This window comes from Macaca nemestrina, chromosome 20 (assembly GCF_043159975.1).
Source record: "Macaca nemestrina isolate mMacNem1 chromosome 20, mMacNem.hap1, whole genome shotgun sequence".
Lineage (NCBI taxonomy): Eukaryota > Metazoa > Chordata > Mammalia > Primates > Cercopithecidae > Macaca > Macaca nemestrina.
The window spans coordinates 53,850,309-53,869,218 of record NC_092144.1 but is presented as its reverse complement, the minus strand read 5'-3'; the positions used below and the strand labels follow the sequence as shown (position 1 = coordinate 53,869,218).

General features: G+C 53.4%; 1 protein-coding gene across 1 annotated transcript; it reads left to right on the top strand.

Moving 5' to 3' along the window:
- The first annotated feature begins 794 nt into the window (after nucleotides 1-794).
- On the top strand, nucleotides 795-18,188 carry LOC105463863 (cell adhesion molecule 4). Its single transcript, XM_024787376.2, has 9 exons — nucleotides 795-918; nucleotides 12,941-13,087; nucleotides 13,413-13,565; nucleotides 13,813-13,947; nucleotides 14,442-14,606; nucleotides 14,730-14,820; nucleotides 15,335-15,507; nucleotides 16,332-16,460; nucleotides 17,121-18,188. The coding sequence occupies exons 1-9, from the start codon at nucleotides 855-857 to the stop codon at nucleotides 17,228-17,230; spliced, it is 1,167 nt and encodes a 388-aa protein (XP_024643144.2). The 5' UTR covers nucleotides 795-854; the 3' UTR covers nucleotides 17,231-18,188.
- The last annotated feature ends 722 nt before the right edge of the window (nucleotides 18,189-18,910 follow it).

Genomic DNA, 18,910 nt, shown 5'->3' with positions numbered 1-18,910 from the left:
CACAGGAGCCTCTCCCTCCTGGGACCCACGATTCAGGCTTCCTTCCAGTTAGTTCACTTTCAGGGGGCTCCTCCCGGGGAATGACGCGGAAACACGGGGTTTTCAGGTCAGGACAGGAGAGAGGGAAGGAGGGAACTAACCCCGCCCCACTCCTGAGCCCCAGCCTCGCCCTGCCCTGGGAGATCCTTGACCTGCCTCGACCTCCAGACCCTGTGGACCTCCCGCTGAAGCCTCCCCTGCCCCGGCGGCTCAGCTCACAGCCTCTCGCTAGACTCCAGACACCCACCTGCCCGCAGCACGCCTCTCACACTCACCTTTCCCACGTCGCACTCCCTCCCTTACGCTCTCCCGTCACGCTGGCCACGCTCTCCCTTCGCACACACCGCACCCCACGACGCCCACGCTCCCACCCTCTCACTGCCTCCAGCAACTCCCTGCCACCCTCCCCTCCGCGCAGCGCACGCACCCTGCATGCCAGCAACTCTGCAACCTCGCGCGCAGCACCTGGGCCCGCACGCAGCACCCTTACCCAACACCCCCCGTTTCCCGCGCTCACCCAGATCCCCCACCTGCTCCCACGACGCTGTCGCCCTCCTGCGCACCCCTTCCCGCCCTCCTCACCCCTCTCCTCTCCGGCGCTCGCACCCCGCACCGTTCCCCCACCGTGCCGTCCCCCTCATTGTCTCCGAACCTCTCCTCCGTCTTCCCCTCCCCTCCCCGGCCCCGGCCCCGCCCCGGCCTCGGCGCCCCGCCCCCGGGCGGGCAGGGGGCGGGGCGCGGGGGGCGGGGCGGGCGGCGCGGGCGGTGCAGGTGCCGGGCCGGGAGCGAGCGGCGGCGGCGGCGGCGGCGGCACCATGGGCCGGGCCCGGCGCTTCCAGTGGCCGCTGCTGCTGCTGTGGGCGGCCGCGGCGGGGCCAGGTAGGGTCGGGGGCCGGGGTCGGCCGGGCGGGCTGGGGCGGGGGTCGCGCCGTGGTGACAGCCCGGCCGCCTCGGGGCCGCAGAGGCCGAACAATGCGCGCGGGGCCGGGCCGGGCCCCCTCCCCGGGACAAAGCGCAGCGCGGGCCGGGAGCCGGGAGCGACGAGCGGGGGAGGGGGCGCGGGTCCCGGCCGCCGTGCCGCAGCCCCCCCACCCGCGCAGGCCGGATCCCGGCGGGGACAAAGGGCCCGAGACCCCCCACACACACACACGAGTCCGCCTTCCCCAGGCCCGTCCCGCTGTCCTGTCCAGTCTCTGCGTCCCTCTGTCCGCCCGTCTCTAAATCCCCCCTTCCCCCCGTCCGGCTCCTCGTCCCCCTACCCTTGTCCTCTGTCCCTCAGTCTCGAAGTCCTGTCCCTCCTTCTGTCTGTCTACCTCTCTCCTTGCCTCCGTGTTCCTCATCTATTCTGTCTTTGTCCCTTACCTCTGTCCCCTGGTCTCTGTCCCCTTTTCCTGGGTCACTCTGTCCCCTCCATCATCCTCTCTATTCTCTTTCCCCCGGATTTCTGCCCTCCCTCTCTGTCCCTATTCTTGGTCCCTGTCTCTGTCTCGCTGTCACCCTTGTTTTTCTGTCCCTTTTCCTCTGTCCCCTATCTGCCCCATCCCCTTGTCTCTCTGTCCCCTGTCTTTCTGTCACTCGTTTCTCTAGCCCTTTCTGTCACCTGTCTCCTTCCCCCTTCTCTGTCCCACTATCTCCATCCCTGTCTTTCTGCTGTGCCTCCTCTCTCTACCCTTACAGCCTCCATCCCGGGATCTCCCATTCCCATCCTTCCTTCCTCCCTCTCTCTATCCCTCTGTGCCCCTGGAGAGGAATTCAGTCAGGCAGGGCATTCTAAAGAGCCCGGGGGGGGGAAACATCTGTGCATGTGTGCAGGGAAGTAAGAATGGGGGACCTTGGCATGTAGGCACACACGTGGATTCAGCGAATGTCTCTCCAAACCCTCCTCACCCATTCACACACCCAGGCTTGACACAGAGAAGCCCCTGTCCGGGACATCCAGGGAGCCATCCACATACCCTCATCACACACTGTGAGAAGCTGGAGACCCCCAAGGTCGGGTGACCCTGAAACTGGGGACAAGGTCAGGAAATGTCACCCACACACACTCTCACACTGTGCGAGTCTCGAACCTGCCACGGGTCAGCCCTCCCTGGTGGATAAGGCCACTTTTGGAAGGAACAGAGGATTGGAAGGTGGCTGGGCAGAAGCAGGAGGGCTGGGTGTTCTGCAGAGATTGGTGAGAGGAGTTGTGATCAGGTGGCACGGGGCTGGCACCCTGGGCTTAAATCTTGGCTCTTGCCATTTGCCATTGCAGCCAATGGTAAACACCTCCCTCTCTCCAGGCTTCTGTTTCTCTTTCTGTAAAGTGAGGATGTTGAACTCAGTGACCTGAAAGGGAACGCCAGCTCAGACTGTGAAGGGTTTTCTGGCAAGTTGAGTGTGGTTACACGTTCCCCACTCCAGGGTTTGAGGCAGAGCCACCTTCACTTCGGCCAGGGTGAGGGGCAAAGCTGTCCTCTCACTGTCTGCCTTTCTTTCTTCTCTAGTCTTCTGTGACTGCTTTAGAACTTGCATCATTACCTCCTTTCTTTGCAACAGACAAGCCACAATTTCCCAGATGAGAACTTTGGTACCCCAGTGACATTTCCATCAATTTTAATTTACCTTTATTTTTTAGGCTAGACACCAGGCTCATAGAATCCTGGAACTAATGAATCCAGTAAACAAAGAACCTGAGGGTACTCTAGAATACTGACATCTATAGGATTCTAGAATCCAGAAGGCTTTAGCATTTTGACAACTTTAAAGTTCTAGAACCTTGATGGTGTTAGCATGCTAGCATCTTGACGTCTTGAAAATCGTGAAATCTTGATGTCTTGGAGTTCCTGGATTTTGATATCTATGACATTTAGAATCTTGGCAGCTTAGAATCATCAGACTTTGAATTCTCAGGATCAGAATATAGCTTAAGGTGACCACCCGCTCCGTGCAAAAGCCTTTCTCTGGTGCTTCTGGGAGTTAGGTCTACAGCCCTGTCCCTCGTTTGATTTCCAAGTCACTGCTTTCTGGCACCCTAATCCTCTCTGTAAACTTTCTCTAAAGTAAATGGTATGTGACTTTTACAAGTAGAAACTGAGCTTGGTGTCATGGGAAGAGCTCCCAACTGGGAGCTAAGGAACTTGGGTCCAAGCCTTACCCAGGACCCTTTGGTATAACTTTGCATCAGTCCTTGTCCCTCTCTGGGCCTTACTTTCCCCTTCTGTAAAGCATGGGGTAGGAAGCTATAGCATGTGGTCTTGGAGGATCCTTCCTGCTTTCCTTTCCATTGGATATTTCTGAGTGGCCTTGGCCACCACATTTTAGTGGGTATCTGTTGTTCCCACATTTCTCTCTTAGTCACTCCTTCCTCTCTCACCTTGCCCAGCCAGCAGAAATCAGGGGAGATGGGGTACATTTGCGCCATTTTTAAAAACATGTTCTTTCTCTCCTGCTTCATTCATCTTCTGAGCATACCAGAAGAAGATGATGAGATTTATGCCCAAAGAAGAAGGATCCAGGGTGGGCAGAGGAGAGGAAGGGAGAGGGAGGGATGGGCTGACTGTCCAGAGATGCACCCAGGCAGAAACGGGGTAGAAACTGGGTAGAAGCCAGAAACTGGGTAGAACAGAAAGGAGCAGAGGAAACAGATACCCAATACAAAGAAAGAATAGAGAGGCGGTTAGGAGTTGAGGGGCCTTGTGGAGGGGGCAGTTGTTGATCCCCAAATAATGTTTTCCTCCCAGGGTGACTCACTTTTTCCTGCTAAAATTCTGACCAACCACTCTGAGAACAGGGGGACCCTCCCTCCATTGTGAGTCACCCCAAGGAACAGGTTTTGGAGGTTTCTATCACTGACCCCCCCACCCACCCACCCATGAGCCAGGCGCCTGTGTCCCCAGAGCCTGGGGGTGGGGGTCAGGTTCTGCAATGGATTCCAAGACCTTAGACACAGCAGTGCTGGGGCCTAAGGCTGGGTTAATGTCGTGCGAGCCTGGCCTGTCCCCATCTTGGAGAACACAAAGGCAGCTTTCTCTCTCTGGGAGGGGTGGGGGGTGGCCTGGAGACAGACCCACCAGCATCCAATGGCCTGTGGCACCAGGACCCAAGCACCCACTGGTTTCCGCCTTTGCAGACCCCAGGCCCACAGGGAGCAGGCACACAGGCTTCTCCGTGGGCACCCAGTGGAGCAAGGGGCAGGCGCTGAGCCTGGGCTCTTCTGGGAAGGGGGTGTGAATAGAGGGCACTGGGGGTGGAGGTTCGGACAGTGGGAGCTCAGTGCAGGCCTGCACCCTTCCCGGAGCAGGAATTCCTCCCGTACCCCACACCCAGGGAGGACCTCTGGAGGACTCCCCACTCCCTGGCTGGGCCTGAGGCCTGGAATCCAGGGAGTCCCGAATATCCCAGGAATGTGGGGGCCACAGCGGGGACATTGTATATGAGGCTGCTGACTCACCCCTACGCCCCCACCTGATGCCAAGGTCCCCAGATGGGAGGGGACACAGGGTTGAGGAAAGGCAGAACTCTGGTTCTAGGGGTTGAGGACTGGGGACTTAGAGTCAAAAGTTTCCAGGAGAGGAGGGGCTGGGGGCCTGGACTCCTGGGTCTGATGGAGGAGGGTCTTGGGGCCTGGACTAATGGGTCTGAAGGAGGAGGGAGCTGGGGTCTTAGACTCCTGGGTCTCAAGGAGGAAGGGGCTGAGGTCTTAGGCTCCTGGGTCTGAGGGACAGGGGCCTGGGGTCTTAGACTCCTGAGTCAGAGGGAGGAGGGGGCTGGGGTCTTAGACTCCTGAGTCAGAGGGAGGAGGGGGCTGGGGTCTTAGACTCCTGAGTCTGAGGGAGGAGGGGGCTGGGGTCTTAGACTCCTGAGTCTGAGGGAGGAGGGGGCTGGGGTCTTAGACTCCTGAGTCTGAGGGAGGAGGGGGCTGGGGTCTTAGACTTCTGAGTTTAAGGGAGGAGGGGGCTGGGGTCGTAGACTCCTGTTTCTCAGGGAGGAGGTGGCTGGAGTCTTAGACTCCTGGGTCTCAGGGAGAAGGGGGCTGGGGTCTTAGACTCCTGCGTTTAAGGGAGGAGAGGGCCGAGGGCTGGAACTCCTGTGTCCGGAAGGAAAAGGGGGCTGGGAGTCCACACTCCAGGTCTTGAGGGAGGAAGGGATGGGGATACAGACTCCTGGGTCCTGAGGGAGGAAGGGGCTGGAGGCGGGGGGTTCCACTCCAGGTTTCTGAGGGAGGAGGGGCTGAGACCCTGATGCCTAGGTCCTGCGAATACAGGCGCCTTCACAAGGCTGAGCTGGGGAAGAATTGACGCTTTGTGCGAGGATGTTCGGACTCCGCCATTGATGGGGGGCTGAGGGGGGTTCGGTCAGGACGCAGGGATGTACCACCTCCCTAGGGGAGGAAGGGGGAAGGAGGCAGGATGCCAGGAGCCCCCTGGGGAGCGGATACAGAGTGGGTGGTTGTGACCTTCCCGGAACTATGACCTTGAGACTCCCTTGGGTATTCGCTGACTCAGGACCCAGGAAGCGCTCCCCCCACCCTGCTTAGTCTCCGTGGAAACATCCACCAGCTGTGTACTCTGGACCCCTGGCTCCTGGGTCCTGAAGGAGGAGGGGGCTGGAGGCCCAGACTCCTGTGTCTAAGCTGGGACAGGGCTGGGGACTCTGACTCCTAGGTTTGAAGGAAGGGGCTGCTGAAAGCCCAGACTCCTGGGTCCTGATCGAAAAAGGGGCTAGGGGTCTGGATTTCGGGAACCTGAGAGAGGAGGTGGTTGGGGGCTGAATTCCTGGGTCTAAGGGGGAAAGAAACCGGGGTTCCAGACTCCTGGAACCTGATGGAGGAGGGGCTGGGAGCCTAGACTCCTGGGTCCTGGGAGAGGAGGTAATTGGGGGCTGGATTCCTGGGTCCTACGCATTACCTGCTCTGCCACTCTTTCCCAAACCCTCCCCTGTCCCTTTTTCCAAGCACCATCCCCGTGACGACTCCTGGCTGTCAACACAGTTTAAAGGGCCAGTGCCTCAGTCCCCAAGCTCAGCCCCTCTCTGACCAGAAAGTCCCGCCCCCACCACCCTCAACCCCCCAAACAAAAGCTGCTGAGACATTAATATTCCAGGCACAGACACTGTTGGTTACTGACTCCTCAGGAGGGGGAGGGAGTAAGACAAAAGCCCCCCACCATCACCCCATGTGCACCCTCAAGCAGAGAGTAGGGGATAAATTTGGTGGGGGCAGATTGAGAGGAACCTGATGACTCCCAGGAGATGGTGAATTTTGCCACCGACTTGCCTGGGACCTGCTAAGCCTCATTCTCCACATCTGTAAAATGGGGGGCTAGCACTGAACCAGCCTTGAGGTCCAGATCTATGGACAGGCTTCCAGATGTTTTTAAAAGCGCCAGAATGTGCATGCCAGTTTTCACATCCATGGGCATGTTTCCGGAGGCTGTACTAAAACAGGCTTGCAGAGAGGGCTCCCTGAGCTTTAGGCACGGGGCTCATCCTTACAAGGCAGGCACTGGCATCATTCCCATTTTATAGATGAGGCAACTGAGGCTCAGAAAGGTAAGGTCACTTGCCCCCAGGTCACACAGATGGCAAGTGGTTGATCTGGGATCGACCTAAGTGTTTAAGATGAAAATAATGATGTCACAAAGTTGTTGTCAGGCTGAAATGAGATTCTGTCTGGGCCAGCTGCAGTGGCTCATGCCTATAATCCCAGCACTTTGGGAGGCCAAGGCAGGAGGATTGCTTGAGCCTAGGAGTTCAGGAGCAACCTGTGCAAGATATTGAGACCCCCCCCCCATCTCTAAAGAAAAAAAATTTTTTTTTTTTTTTTAATTAGCTGGGCATGGCTAGCATCTCTGTAGTCTTAGCTGTTTGGTAGCCTGAGGTGGGAGGATCGCTTGAGCCCACGTGTTCAAGGTTACAGGGAGCTATGATTGCACCACTGCACTCTAGCCTGGGTGACAGAGTGAGACCTTATCTCAAAAAAAGAAAAAAAAAGAAAGAGAAAGAGAAGGAAGGAAGGAAGGAAGGAGAGAGAGAGAGAAAGAAAAGAAAGAAAAGAAAGAAAGAAAGAAAGAAAGAAAGAAAGAAAGAAAGAAAGAAAGAAAGAAAGAAAGAAAGAAAGAAAAGAAAGAAAGAAAAAGGAAAGACAAACAGATCCCATCTGACACATGTAATTCATGCAGCAAGTTCCCCAGGCACTTATCAGGTGCCAAGCACTCTTCTAGGTACTAGGGGTGCAGCAGTAAACCCAGTGGATTATATCCCTGCCTTCCTAGAGTATATATTCCAGTCATGGGCGACAAACAGACAGTAAACAAATAAGCAAATTAATCTGATAATTCCAGTGAAATCTTCGTAGAAGAAATAAAGCAATGGTGAGGAAATAGCAAGTGTTTTGGGCCAGGCGCAGTGGCTCACGCCTGTAATCCCAGCATTTTGGGAAGCCGAGGCAGGAGGATCCCTTGAGCCCGGGAGTTGGAGACCAGCCTGGGCAACATAGAGAATCTCTGTCTCCATAAAAAAAAAAACACACAAAAATTAGCCAAGTGTGGTGGGAGAAGCCTGTAGTCCCAGCTACTTGGGAGGCTGAGGTGAGAGGATGAGGCAGTTCGAGGCTATGGTGAGCCATGATTGCACCCCACTGCACTCCAGCCTGGGCAACAGGGCAATAACCTGTCTCTCTCTCTCTCTCTCTCTCTTTTTTTAAGACGGAGTCTCACTCTGTCACCCAGGTTGAAGTACAGTGGCTTGATCTCGGCTCACTGAAACCTCTGCCTCCCGGGTTCAAGCAGTTCTGCCTCACCCTCCTGAGTAGCCAGGGCTACAGGTGTGCACCACCATGCCTGGCTAATTTTTGTATTTTTTAGTAGAGGTGGGGTTTTGCCATGTTGGCCAGGCTGGTCTTGAACACCTGATGTGCCCGCCTTGGCCTCCCAAAGTGCTGGGATTACAGGCATGAGCCACTGCACCAGGCTGACTTTGTCTCTTAAAAGAAAAGAGAGTGTTCTAAAGGTGAAGGGATGAGCAGAGAGGGAGGGCCTCTCTGAGAAGGTACTGATATGATTTGAGACCCAAATGGGAACAGGAGTCAGCCCTGGGAAGATGGGGGGTGGGAGGTGGGGAGAAGAATATTCTAGGCAGAAGGAAGAAAAGGAAAAAGGCCCTGTTGGGGGAACGAGCTCAGCATGTTTGAGGGACAGCAAGGCTAGCGAGCCCAGAGTGAAGTGAAGTCAGAGAGGGGCCAGGCCATAAGCACCTTGAAGTCCCCGGGAAGGGGTCTTTATTTTACTCTACATGTTATGGGCAGCCCTTGGAGGGTTTTAAGCAGAGAGATGAATTGATCTGATTTACCTCTTTGAAAAATCCATCCGGCCACTGGGTGGAGAATGGCCTTGGAGGAGGCAGACAGGGATGCAGAGAGACCCACGAGTAGCCTCTTGCAGAGTCCAAGTGAGGGATGGATGATGCTGGATGAGAGTGAGGGTAGGAGAGGCAGACAAAGGTGATGAGATCTGGGATATGTCTTGGAGGTAGAATGGACAGATACTGCTGATGGAATGGATATTGGGGATGAGAGAAAGGGAGAGAACTTGAATGATTTCTAGGTGTTTGACCTGAGCAACCAGGTGAATGGTGGTGACATTTATTGAGATTGAGAAAATTTGGGGAGGAAAATATCTGGGGCAAGGATTGGACACGTTAAGCTTGATATTCCAGGAGGTGCTAAATAAACCTCAAATAGTAGCTCAAATACCCAAAGTGCTATAGCTTCAGCTATTCAGGAAACTGAGGCAGGAGGACTGCTTGAGCATAAGAGTTTGAGTCCAGCCTGGGCAACATAGTGAGACCTCATCTCTAAAATAAATTTTAAAAATAAAAATACCCAAAGTGTTACACTCAAACATCAAAGAAGTCCAGAAGTAGGAGTCCAGGGCTGTTACAGCAGCTCCACATCTTCACCAGAGACTCAGGCACCTTCCAGCTCTTGGTTCCACCATTCCCACTGCCCTTGTCTTCATGGTTCAATATGGCTGCCTAAATTCCGTGCATCACACTGCTAGTTCCGGGCGGCACAAAGGTGACTCAGTAGAAAAAAGGGTTTGTCCACCTGTTTCAGGAAGTCCTCCCAAAATTGTCATGCAAAATTTTGGCCTGTATCCAACTGGACAAAATTTCATCAGATGGTTTTACCTTGCTGCAAGGAGACTGAGAAATGTCTTTTTCTGCTGGACATAGTGCAACCATAAAATACAACCAGTGTTCTGTTCTTTTACTGAGGAGAAAGAGAAAAATGGATGTCAGAATAGGAAACCAGAAGTCTCTGTCTCCATCCCCCAGAAATAATCTTTTCTACCCCTCAACTCCCAAATTAGGTTACCTATCCTCTTACAGTGAATGTAACACTTCTGATTACAGTGATTGGTTTCTACCTTCCCAAAGTCTTAAAGGGCAGGGACCCCATCTAACTCATCTCTGACTACTCAGCCCCTGAAAACCTATGTGATACTCAGGATATACTCCTGAATGAATGCAACCCCGAACCTGAATATAAAAGACATGGATAGTTATCCAGCACTTAAAGACAAACAGCCAGATTTAATCATGGCATTTTCCTGCTTCAAAACCTTCACCAGCCCTTAGGATGAAAGTCAATCTCCTAGGTTGGCATTTAAGGCCCATCACAAGTGGATCTCACAACCCCCTGCCAATGACGGACACTTAATCCAGACAGCCGGGAGTGGATATACAGATGCAGAATACAGAATCAGAGATTTGGACGCAGATTTTGGCGCTGCCACTCTTGGCTGTGAACTTGGGCAAGTCATTTCATCTCTGTGGGCCAATTTTCTCACCTATAAAATGGGAACGGGAGCAGGACGCAGTGGCTCAAGCCTGTAATCCCAGTACTTTGGGAGGCCGAGGAGGGTGGATCACGAGGTCAGGAGTTCCAGACCAGCCTGGCCAAGATGATGAAACCCCATCTCTACTAAAAATACAAAAATTAGCCAGGTGCAGTGGTGGGTACCTGTAATCCCAGCTACTTGGGAGGCTGAGGCAGGAGAATCACTTGAACCCGAGAGGTGGAGGTTGCAGTGAGCCAAGATTGCACCACTGCACTCTAGCCTGGGTGACAGAGCAAGACAACGTCTTAAAAAAGAAACAAAAAAAGGGGATGCGGGAAAATGGGGATAGGCCGAGCACAGTGGCTCATGCCTGTAATCCCAGCACTTTGGGAGGCCGAAGCAGGCAGTTCACTTGAGTTTGCGAGTTCGAAACCAGCCTGGGCAACACTGCGAAAGTCCGTCTCTAAAAAAATACAAGAATTAGCCAGGTGTGATGGCGTGCACCTGTAGTTCCAGCTACTGGGGAGGCTGAGGTGGGATCACTTGAGCCTGGGAGGCAGACATTGCAGTGAGCTGAGAGCGTGCCACTGCACTGTAGCCTGACCTTGTCTCAAATTAAAAATAATAATAATAATTGGCTGGCGCAGTGGCTCGCACCTGTGATCCCAGGACTTTGGGAGGCTGAGGCAGGCAGATCACTTGAGGCCAGGAGTTCGAGACCAGCCTGGCCAATATGGCTAAACTCTGTCTCTACTAAAAACAAAAATTAGCCCAGCATGGTGGTGCATGCCTTTAATTCCAGCTACTTGGGAGGCTGAGGCTGAAGAATCGCTTGAACCTGGGAGGTGGAAATTGCAGTGAGCTGAGATCGCACAACTGCACTCCAACCTGGGAAACAGAGCAATATTATTATTATTATTATTATTATTATTAATAATGCCTACCTTACACAGGGATTGTGAAGATTAAATGTAAGTTATATGGGTAATGCCCTTAGCACAGGGACTAACATTGCAAGTACCTAATAATTGTTAGCTATGGGGGTTACTGTTATTTTGAAGACAACAGATGATGATAGTGATGCTGATGATTAGTCTTGGCTTTCAGTTTTCCTAAATTCTTTCCTCTGATGGTGCTAGAAACATCCCCTTTCTAATTCCCCACCTTGTTTTTCTGATGGATTAATCAGGGTAGGTTAAACGCTGTAACAGACTCCCCTGAAATCTCAATGACTTAACAAAAAGGTATATTTCTTGCTCATATCACAGTCCTATACAGGCAGGTCATGGGGGACAGTCAGTCAGAGACCCAGGTTCCTTCCGGCTTGTGATCCTGCCCTCCTCTAGGCTCCCTGGAGTCCTCTCTGTTCAGTCAGTGTGAAGGATTATGAGGGAGATGGGTCAGGCTGCAAGAGGTGTTTCTCTTCCACCTACATCCCATTGGCCAGAATTGGTCACATGGCCCCACCTAAGTATAAAGGATGCTGGGAAGTATAGCCGAATTCTGTATTGTATCAGTTAACTTTAGCAGAGAACAGATCACCTACAACTTAGGAGTTTAAAACAACCACCACCTTATTTGTTCATGATTCTGGGGTTCAGCAGTTTGGGCTGTATCAGATGGGCAGATCTTTTATTGGTCTCAACTGGGGTCACTTGTATTGCTGCTGTCATCTGGTGGGGCAGCTGGGGCTGGATGATCCAGGATGGCCTCACTCACACAGCTGGCCGTTGGTGCTGGCTGCTGGCTGGGCTTCTCTTTCACTGTGATCGTTCATCTGCAAAGACACTAGTCTGGGTATTTTCATGTAACAGTCTTAGGGCAGGAGTGGAAGTTACAAGGCCTCTTCAGGCCTAAGCTCAATATCACTTCTAGCAAATTTTATTGGTCAAAGCAACTCGCAAGTTTTACCCAGACTAGTAGGGGGACAGAGTGCTTTCTCAATGGGAGGAATGGCAAAATCAATTTGCAAAGGGCACGTCCAGGAACAGGAGAATATTACAGCCATCTTTGCAAACGGGCTACAATATGTGCCCAGGTGTGAAAGATGAGGCTTGGTGAACACACAGCAGTCTCCCACACCTTGTGAACTCCTGCTTACTCTTTTTTTTTTTTTTTTTTTTTTTTTTTTTTGAGACAGAGTCTTGCTCTGTCGCCCAGACTGGAGTGCAGTGGCGCAGTGGCTCAATCTCGGCTCACTGCAACTTCCGCCTCCCCAGTTCAAACGATTCCCCTGCCTCAGCCTCCTGAGTAGCTGGGACTACAGGTGCATGCCACCACAACCAGCTACTTTTTTGTTTGTTTGTATTTTTAGTAGAGACGGGGTTTCACCATGTTGGCCAGGATGGTCTCTATCTCTTGACCTTGTGATCCGCCCGCCTCGGCCTCCCAAAGTGCTGGGATTACAGGCATGAGCCACTGCGTCCGGCCTCCTGCTTACTCTTTAAGATCCAGATCCAATGGAGCTTGCTTGCAGAGCCCTCTCTGGCTACCCATCTCTCTAGGCAATTCTATAATAGTCTCCCCTTGCTCTGGGCTCCTAATGTGCCCTGTGCTGCCCTCATTAGAGCATATTTTACTAAATCTTTTTTTTTTTTTTTTGAGACGGAGTCTCGCTCTGTCCCCCTGGCTGGAGTGCAGTGGTGCGATCTCGGCTCACTGCAAGCTCCGCCTCCCGGGTTCCTGCCATTCTCCTGCCTTAGCCTCCCAAGTAGCTGGGACTACAGGCACCTGCCACCGCGCCCGGCTAATTTTTTGTATTTTTAGTAGAGACGGGGTTTCACCGTGGTCTCGATCTCCTGACCTTGTGATCCGCCCGCCTTGGCCTCCCAAAGTGCTGGGATTACAGGCGTGAGCCACCGCGCCCGGCCTTTTACTAAATCTTGACTGCAGCTCTTTTAGAGTAGGGAGCAGATTTCCTCCCTGTCCTGGACTCTAGCCTGCAGGAAATGTTCAGTACAATGAAATGAATGAGGGGAAAGAGAGGAATTGGAGGTTTGGATGGGGAAGAGGGAGAAAGAAAAAATTGAAATGCAGCTTTCAGTGAGTCTGCTATCCTGTCTTTTTGTCTAATCGTCCAGGGGCAGGACAGGAAGTACAGACAGAGAACGTGACAGTGGCTGAGGGTGGGGTGGCTGAGATCACCTGCCGTCTGCACCAGTATGATGGGTCCATAGTTGTCATCCAGAACCCAGCCCGGCAGACGCTCTTCTTCAATGGCACCCGTGGTGAGTGCTGGGGACCAGACTCCTGAGTCTTAAAGGAAGAGAGGACTGGGGCCCAGACTCCCATGTCCTGAAAGAGGACACACCCGAGAGTTTGGTCTCCTGGGTCTCGGAGAAGAAAGGGCTGGGGGCCTGGACTGCTGGTCCTGCAGGCAGGAGGACTTGACTAATGCTGGGTTCTCAAGGGAGTAAATAGTTGGACACCTCAGACTCATAGGTATGGCTGGAGAAATGAGGCAGAGGGCTGGACTCTAAGCTCTTGTTGGATGGGTGGGACTTGTGAGGCCAGGACTCCCGAAATTCACACCTTCCCCCTCACTCTCTCTAGCCTTGAAGGATGAGCGTTTCCAGCTTGAGGAGTTCTCCCCACGCCGGGTGCGGATCCGGCTCTCAGATGCCCGCCTGGAGGATGAGGGGGGCTATTTCTGCCAGCTCTACACAGAAGACACCCACCACCAGATTGCCACGCTCACGGTACTAGGTAACGCCCTCCCCCTTGTCGGGTGCATCCTCTCCTCCTTTCTTCTCTGCTTCTCTCTTCTCCTGAGACTTTCAGACCATGACTATTTTTAACATCCGGGATGGGCATCTGGCTCCTGACCTCTCCCCTTTGACCCCTGCCACCTGGGACCCTGGTTCCCTCTGGTCACTGGGAAACGGCAGCTTGATTGCTTTGAACCCACGTTCGTGCCTTTTTTAACCCCTTACTTCCCTTCTTCCTGCGGCAGTGGCCCCAGAGAATCCCGTGGTGGAGGTCCGGGAGCAGGCGGTAGAGGGCGGCGAGGTGGAGCTCAGCTGCCTCGTTCCGCGGTCCCGTCCGGCCGCCACCTTGCGTTGGTACCGCGACCGCAAGGAGCTGAAAGGTAACCTGGGCCAAGTGCTGATGAGGGGTGGGGAGGAGGTGGGACTTAGGAGAGGTTATATGTGGTTATATGTGGAGAGGAGCCACAGGTTTTCACAGACACTGGACATTCAGTATGTAGCGGTCGATGTCAAGCGCAGTGGCTCACGCCTGGAGTCCTAGCACTTTGGGAGGCTGAGATGGGAGGATTGCTTGAGGTCAGGAGTTCAACCTGGCCAGCATTGTGAGACCCCATCTCTAAGTATATATATAGATTTATGTTTATATATATAGCAATTAAATGGATTGATAGACGAGAAAGCATGAGCGTGAAAGAGGGAAGAGCTTTGGGAGGAGGCACGTGGCCTTGGTTAGGGGAGGGGCGTAGCTTGGAGGACAAGAGGCGGGGCCTGTGGGTAAGGGGTGGAGCTTGGCAAATAGCCTGCTTTGGGTTGGCTTGGGTGGGTGGATGAAGCCGAAATCGCAGCCTGACAGTGTCTGGCCGGGGTGTGGCAGGAGTGAGCAGCAGCCAGGAAAATGGCAAGGTCTGGAGCGTGGCAAGCACAGTGCGGTTTCGTGTGGACCGTAAGGACGACGGTGGTATCATCATCTGCGAGGCGCAGAACCAGGCGCTGCCCTCCGGACACAGCAAGCAGACGCAGTACGTGCTGGATGTGCAGTGTAAGTGCCCCGCGGGCCAGGACCCAAGGGATCCCAACGCCAGCCACCCGCAACCCGGGAGGGTCCCCCTTGTCCCGCGTGATGGCTTGGAAACTATTCTCCCTTCTTACTTTTGCCTGGCAGACTCCCCCACGGCCCGGATTCATGCCTCCCAAGCTGTGGTGAGGGAGGGAGACACGCTGGTGTTGACGTGTGCTGTCACGGGAAACCCCAGGTGAGCGCTGGGGACCTGGAAGAACAGGGACCAGGGACTTGAACTCCTGGGTCCTAAGGAGGAGAGAGCTGGGGACCTGGACTCCTGGATCCTGAGGGAGGAGGAATCTGGAGGCTCGGACTCCTGGTTGCTGAGGATGGAATGGCGTGGGAGGGCTAATTATTATTATTATTATTGTTACTATTATTATTAATTGTAGTGACGGGGTCTCCCTATGTTGCCCAGACTGGTCTGGAACTGCTGGCCCTAAGCAATCCTCCCATCTCAGCCTCCTAAAGTGCTGGGATTACAGGCATGAGCCACCATGATCAGCCTGGGCTAGAATTCCTGAGACCTCGGTGATGGGTGGAAGTAGGCCCAGGACTGTTGGTTTTCCATAAAGTAAAGAGATAGCAGGAAGCCTCTTTTTGGAGGTCCCTGCAGGATGACAGTTGCATGTCTATATTCTTGACAAGTCAGAATTGGGTGCTGGCACCTGGGTTCCTAACTTTCACTATACTTTATCCCCACCCAGGCCAAACCAGATCCGCTGGAACCGCGGGAATGAGTCTTTGCCGGAGAGGGCGGAGGCCGTGGGAGAGACGCTCACGCTTCCCGGCCTGGTATCCGCGGATAACGGCACCTACACTTGTGAGGCGTCCAATAAGCACGGCCATGCGAGGGCGCTCTACGTACTCGTGGTCTACGGTGAGGGCAGGGCTGCGGGCAGGGCTCAGGGCGGGGGCGGGGCGCCAGGTGGCGGGGGCTGGGCTTGGGCAAAGAGGCCACATAACTCAGGGGTTCGGCAGCCAACAGAGTTCTTGTCGTTTTGGGACCAGACTGGCCCGCGGGGCTCAAATTCGGGTTGGCTGCATTCTATTGCAGATAACCGAACCTGTCTGCGCCTCAGTTAACCCATCAGGAAAGTGGAAATAAACAATAGCACCTATATAACAAGGTTGTTGTGAAGATTATGTGAGCTAAATATGTAAAGTGGTTGGAATGGGCTCTAGCACACAGCTGTTCTGTGTTTAGCTCTATGATGGTGGGGCAGAAAATTTGGAAGTAGTTGGAAACCCAGCACTTTAAATACTTGGAGCGTTTTAGACAAGGTGGGAAGGGACTTGGACCTGTTTCTTAGTGGAGGAAGAAACTTGAGTCAAAAGAAAAGGGATGGCCGGGTGCGGTCGCTCACGCCTCTAATCCCAGTACTTTGGGAGGCCTAGGCCGGAGGATCGCTTGAGCCCAGGAGTTTAAGACCAGTCTGGGCCACATAGCGAGACCCCCGTCTCTGCCAAAGAAAACAAGAAAAAGAAAAGGAAAATGCAACATGACTCAGGGGAGGGGTAGGGCAGTGTACAAACCAACAAGCATCTGTAAAGAGACTACAAGGTGGCAGTAATTTTTGAGGGGTGTGGCGCATAAAAGGGCGCGGTTAGACGTGTGCAGAATGGCTTAAAAGTTTGGCAGCGATGGGGCCAGACTGGGACCGTCCTCTGATTACCTTGCCCTGTGCCCTGTCCCTCTGGCAGACCCTGGTGCGGTGGTAGAGGCTCAGACGTCGGTTCCCTATGCCATTGTGGGCGGCATCCTGGCGCTGCTGGTGTTTCTGATCATATGTGTGCTAGTGGGCATGGTCTGGTGCTCGGTACGGCAGAAGGGTGAGTGGGGCGGGGCCTGGACTCTGCGGTTGGTTGGTTGTGGGGCTCGGAAAGAGGCGGGGCCTAGGGCCAGGGTAACGAGAGGGCGGAGCCTAGGCGCTGGATTCCAAATCCCCCTGCACCTGGGGCCAAGATGACAAAGGGAGAGGGGCTTTCGGCACAATACTCCGAAAAGGGGTAGAATTTAGAAGCTGAATTAAAAGCATAGATTTGTGGGTGGGCGCGGTGGCTCACACTTGTAATCCCAGCACTTTGGGAGGCCAAGGTGGGTAAAGCACTTGAGAGACCAGGAGTTCGAGACCAGCCTGGGCACCACGGCGAAGCCCCTTTTCTACTAAAAATACAAAAAAGTAGGGGGAAAAAAAAGAGCATGGATTTGAATAAAGCAATTTATTTTCCTAATTGCTGAATTCGCTGGGAGCAGAGCAAGGAAATACCTCCAACAGAAGGGATAAGGGTGGCACTTTTGGTGAGCTTTTGGAGTCTTCCTAATTCTGTTGTTACCTCTTTCTCTGCCTCTCCCTGTGTATTCGGTTCGGTTTCTCCCTCTTCCTTCGTCTGGCATCTGCCTTGTCTGTCTCCCTCTTCTCCTATATTTCTGTCCAACTCCTGGGTCCACAAATATGTCCTCCCTGCCCTGGGGGTCTGTCACCCCCTCAGGTTCCTACCTGACCCACGAAGCCAGTGGCTTGGATGAACAGGGAGAAGCAAGAGAAGCCTTCCTCAACGGCAGCGACGGACACAAGAGGAAAGAGGAATTCTTCATCTGACCCTATCCCCACCCCAGGCCTAGGCCTGGGCTGGGGTCCCCCCCACTGCCAGCTGCAAGGAACCAGCAAAGACATTTACCAGAGTCTGGGATGGTGGGCTTCTCCCCCCACCACTAACACCTCAGACGCTTGGGCAGGGATGGGGGTGTTGGATGCCTGGTCTCTGCAAGGGCCAGAAGTGAGGGCCCAGAGGTCTGGGTCCCCCAGAGGGCAGGGGCCAAAGGTCCAGATCCCCCAAGTCCAGGGAGGGCAGTAGGGATTGGGTTGGGGGAAGATAACTGGGGGAAGGCCAGGGCCCCTAGGCTACAAAACCAGGTCTTGTGGGGAGGGGGTCAGTTTCTGGGAAGGGTGGGGTGGGTAGGGAAGGGGAACACAGATTTCTTTGGGGGTCCTAGACCCCATGCCAGCCATTGTAAGAGTTCCACAGAGCTCTGGGCACCTCTTTGCAAAGCCATGTTTGCACGGTGGGGAGATGGGTGGGGGGAGGGCGTGGAAATAGGGATTCTGTGTCTTTGTGTCATAACTTTGATGGGGGCAGTGAGGGAGACAGCCCCAACCCTTTTCTCCAATCCCCCTTCCCCAGGTTCCTGGGCTCCCCTTCTCTCTACCTTCTCCCCAACGTCTGTCCCATCCATATTTGTCTCTCTGTCCACCCACTCCTGGGGGGGCCTTCCCCATCTCTCCTCCAGGCCCCCCGGGGAGGGGGAAAGGAGTTTGGGGAGGATTCGTGGTCTTTATGGTTTTATATATAATATATTAAAAAATCAAAAGTCTGTATGAAAAATATCAGATTGCACCCCCCTCTCCCCATTCCTGGCTTTTGCCCCCTTTTTCTTGTTAAAAAAACAAAAAACAAAAAAACAAAAAACCACACACACATTTTGTATGGGGCAGGGAGGGGAATGGGGAGGGGGTTTGGCAATCTCACTAACCACCATTAAACTGAGGAGAGAACAAGTGTTTGGGGTGGCCGTGTGTCTGTCCTGCTGTCAAGGGTTGTACCATTGGGAGAAGAACTAAGGGAGAGGGGAGGGGGGAGTGTGATGGTTGCTGGTGGACAGTATAGGCCAGGAGAAGGTCCTGACCTCATTGAGGGTATCTCGACCTCCCAAGAAACCTGGGTTTGGCTACTTCTTCAGCCAAATAGTCATGGAGTCTTGTCTTTTTGATAGCAACTGAGCTACCCCATTCCATGGCCCGGACCCTTACCCTGGCTTCCCCATACCCCAGACATTAGTCTCCAAGGGAACTTTGAATTAAAGTTAAGCTCTCAAAACCTTTGCCTAGCTCCCTATCACCTCTAGACCAAGTCAAGCTCTTTAGTCTGGCATCCCAGGCCTCTCATTCATTCATGTACCTTTTAGATGTATTATTCTAACTTTAAAAAATAACCTCTTACGACGTGCCAGGTGCTGCTCAAAGTTCTAGAGTCCATGGTGAATAAAACAGGCAAATGTTAGGTGTTAAAGACAGCTCTGCACTAATCTGAAATCTGATCCTGCTCTAAGCACTGAGAACCCAAAGTGAAAAAGGGCGACTGCATTCTTACCCTCATGAAGCTTTCATGAGGAAAACACTTAAAACAAGGAAGCAAAGAAAGTTCAGATTGTGATAGGAACTATTAATATACATGCAGAGTATGGTAATGTGGTATGCCATTGTCATTATGGAAAACTTCAA

Coding starts and splice junctions, on each gene's coding strand:
- LOC105463863 (XM_024787376.2), top strand. CDS start 855: ATGGGCCGGGCCCGGCGCTTCCAGTGGCCGCTGCTGCTGCTGTGGGCG. Junction 919..12,940: donor GGCGGCCGCGGCGGGGCCAG/GTAGGGTCGGGG, acceptor CTAATCGTCCAG/GGGCAGGACAGGAAGTACAG. Junction 13,088..13,412: donor CTTCTTCAATGGCACCCGTG/GTGAGTGCTGGG, acceptor CACTCTCTCTAG/CCTTGAAGGATGAGCGTTTC.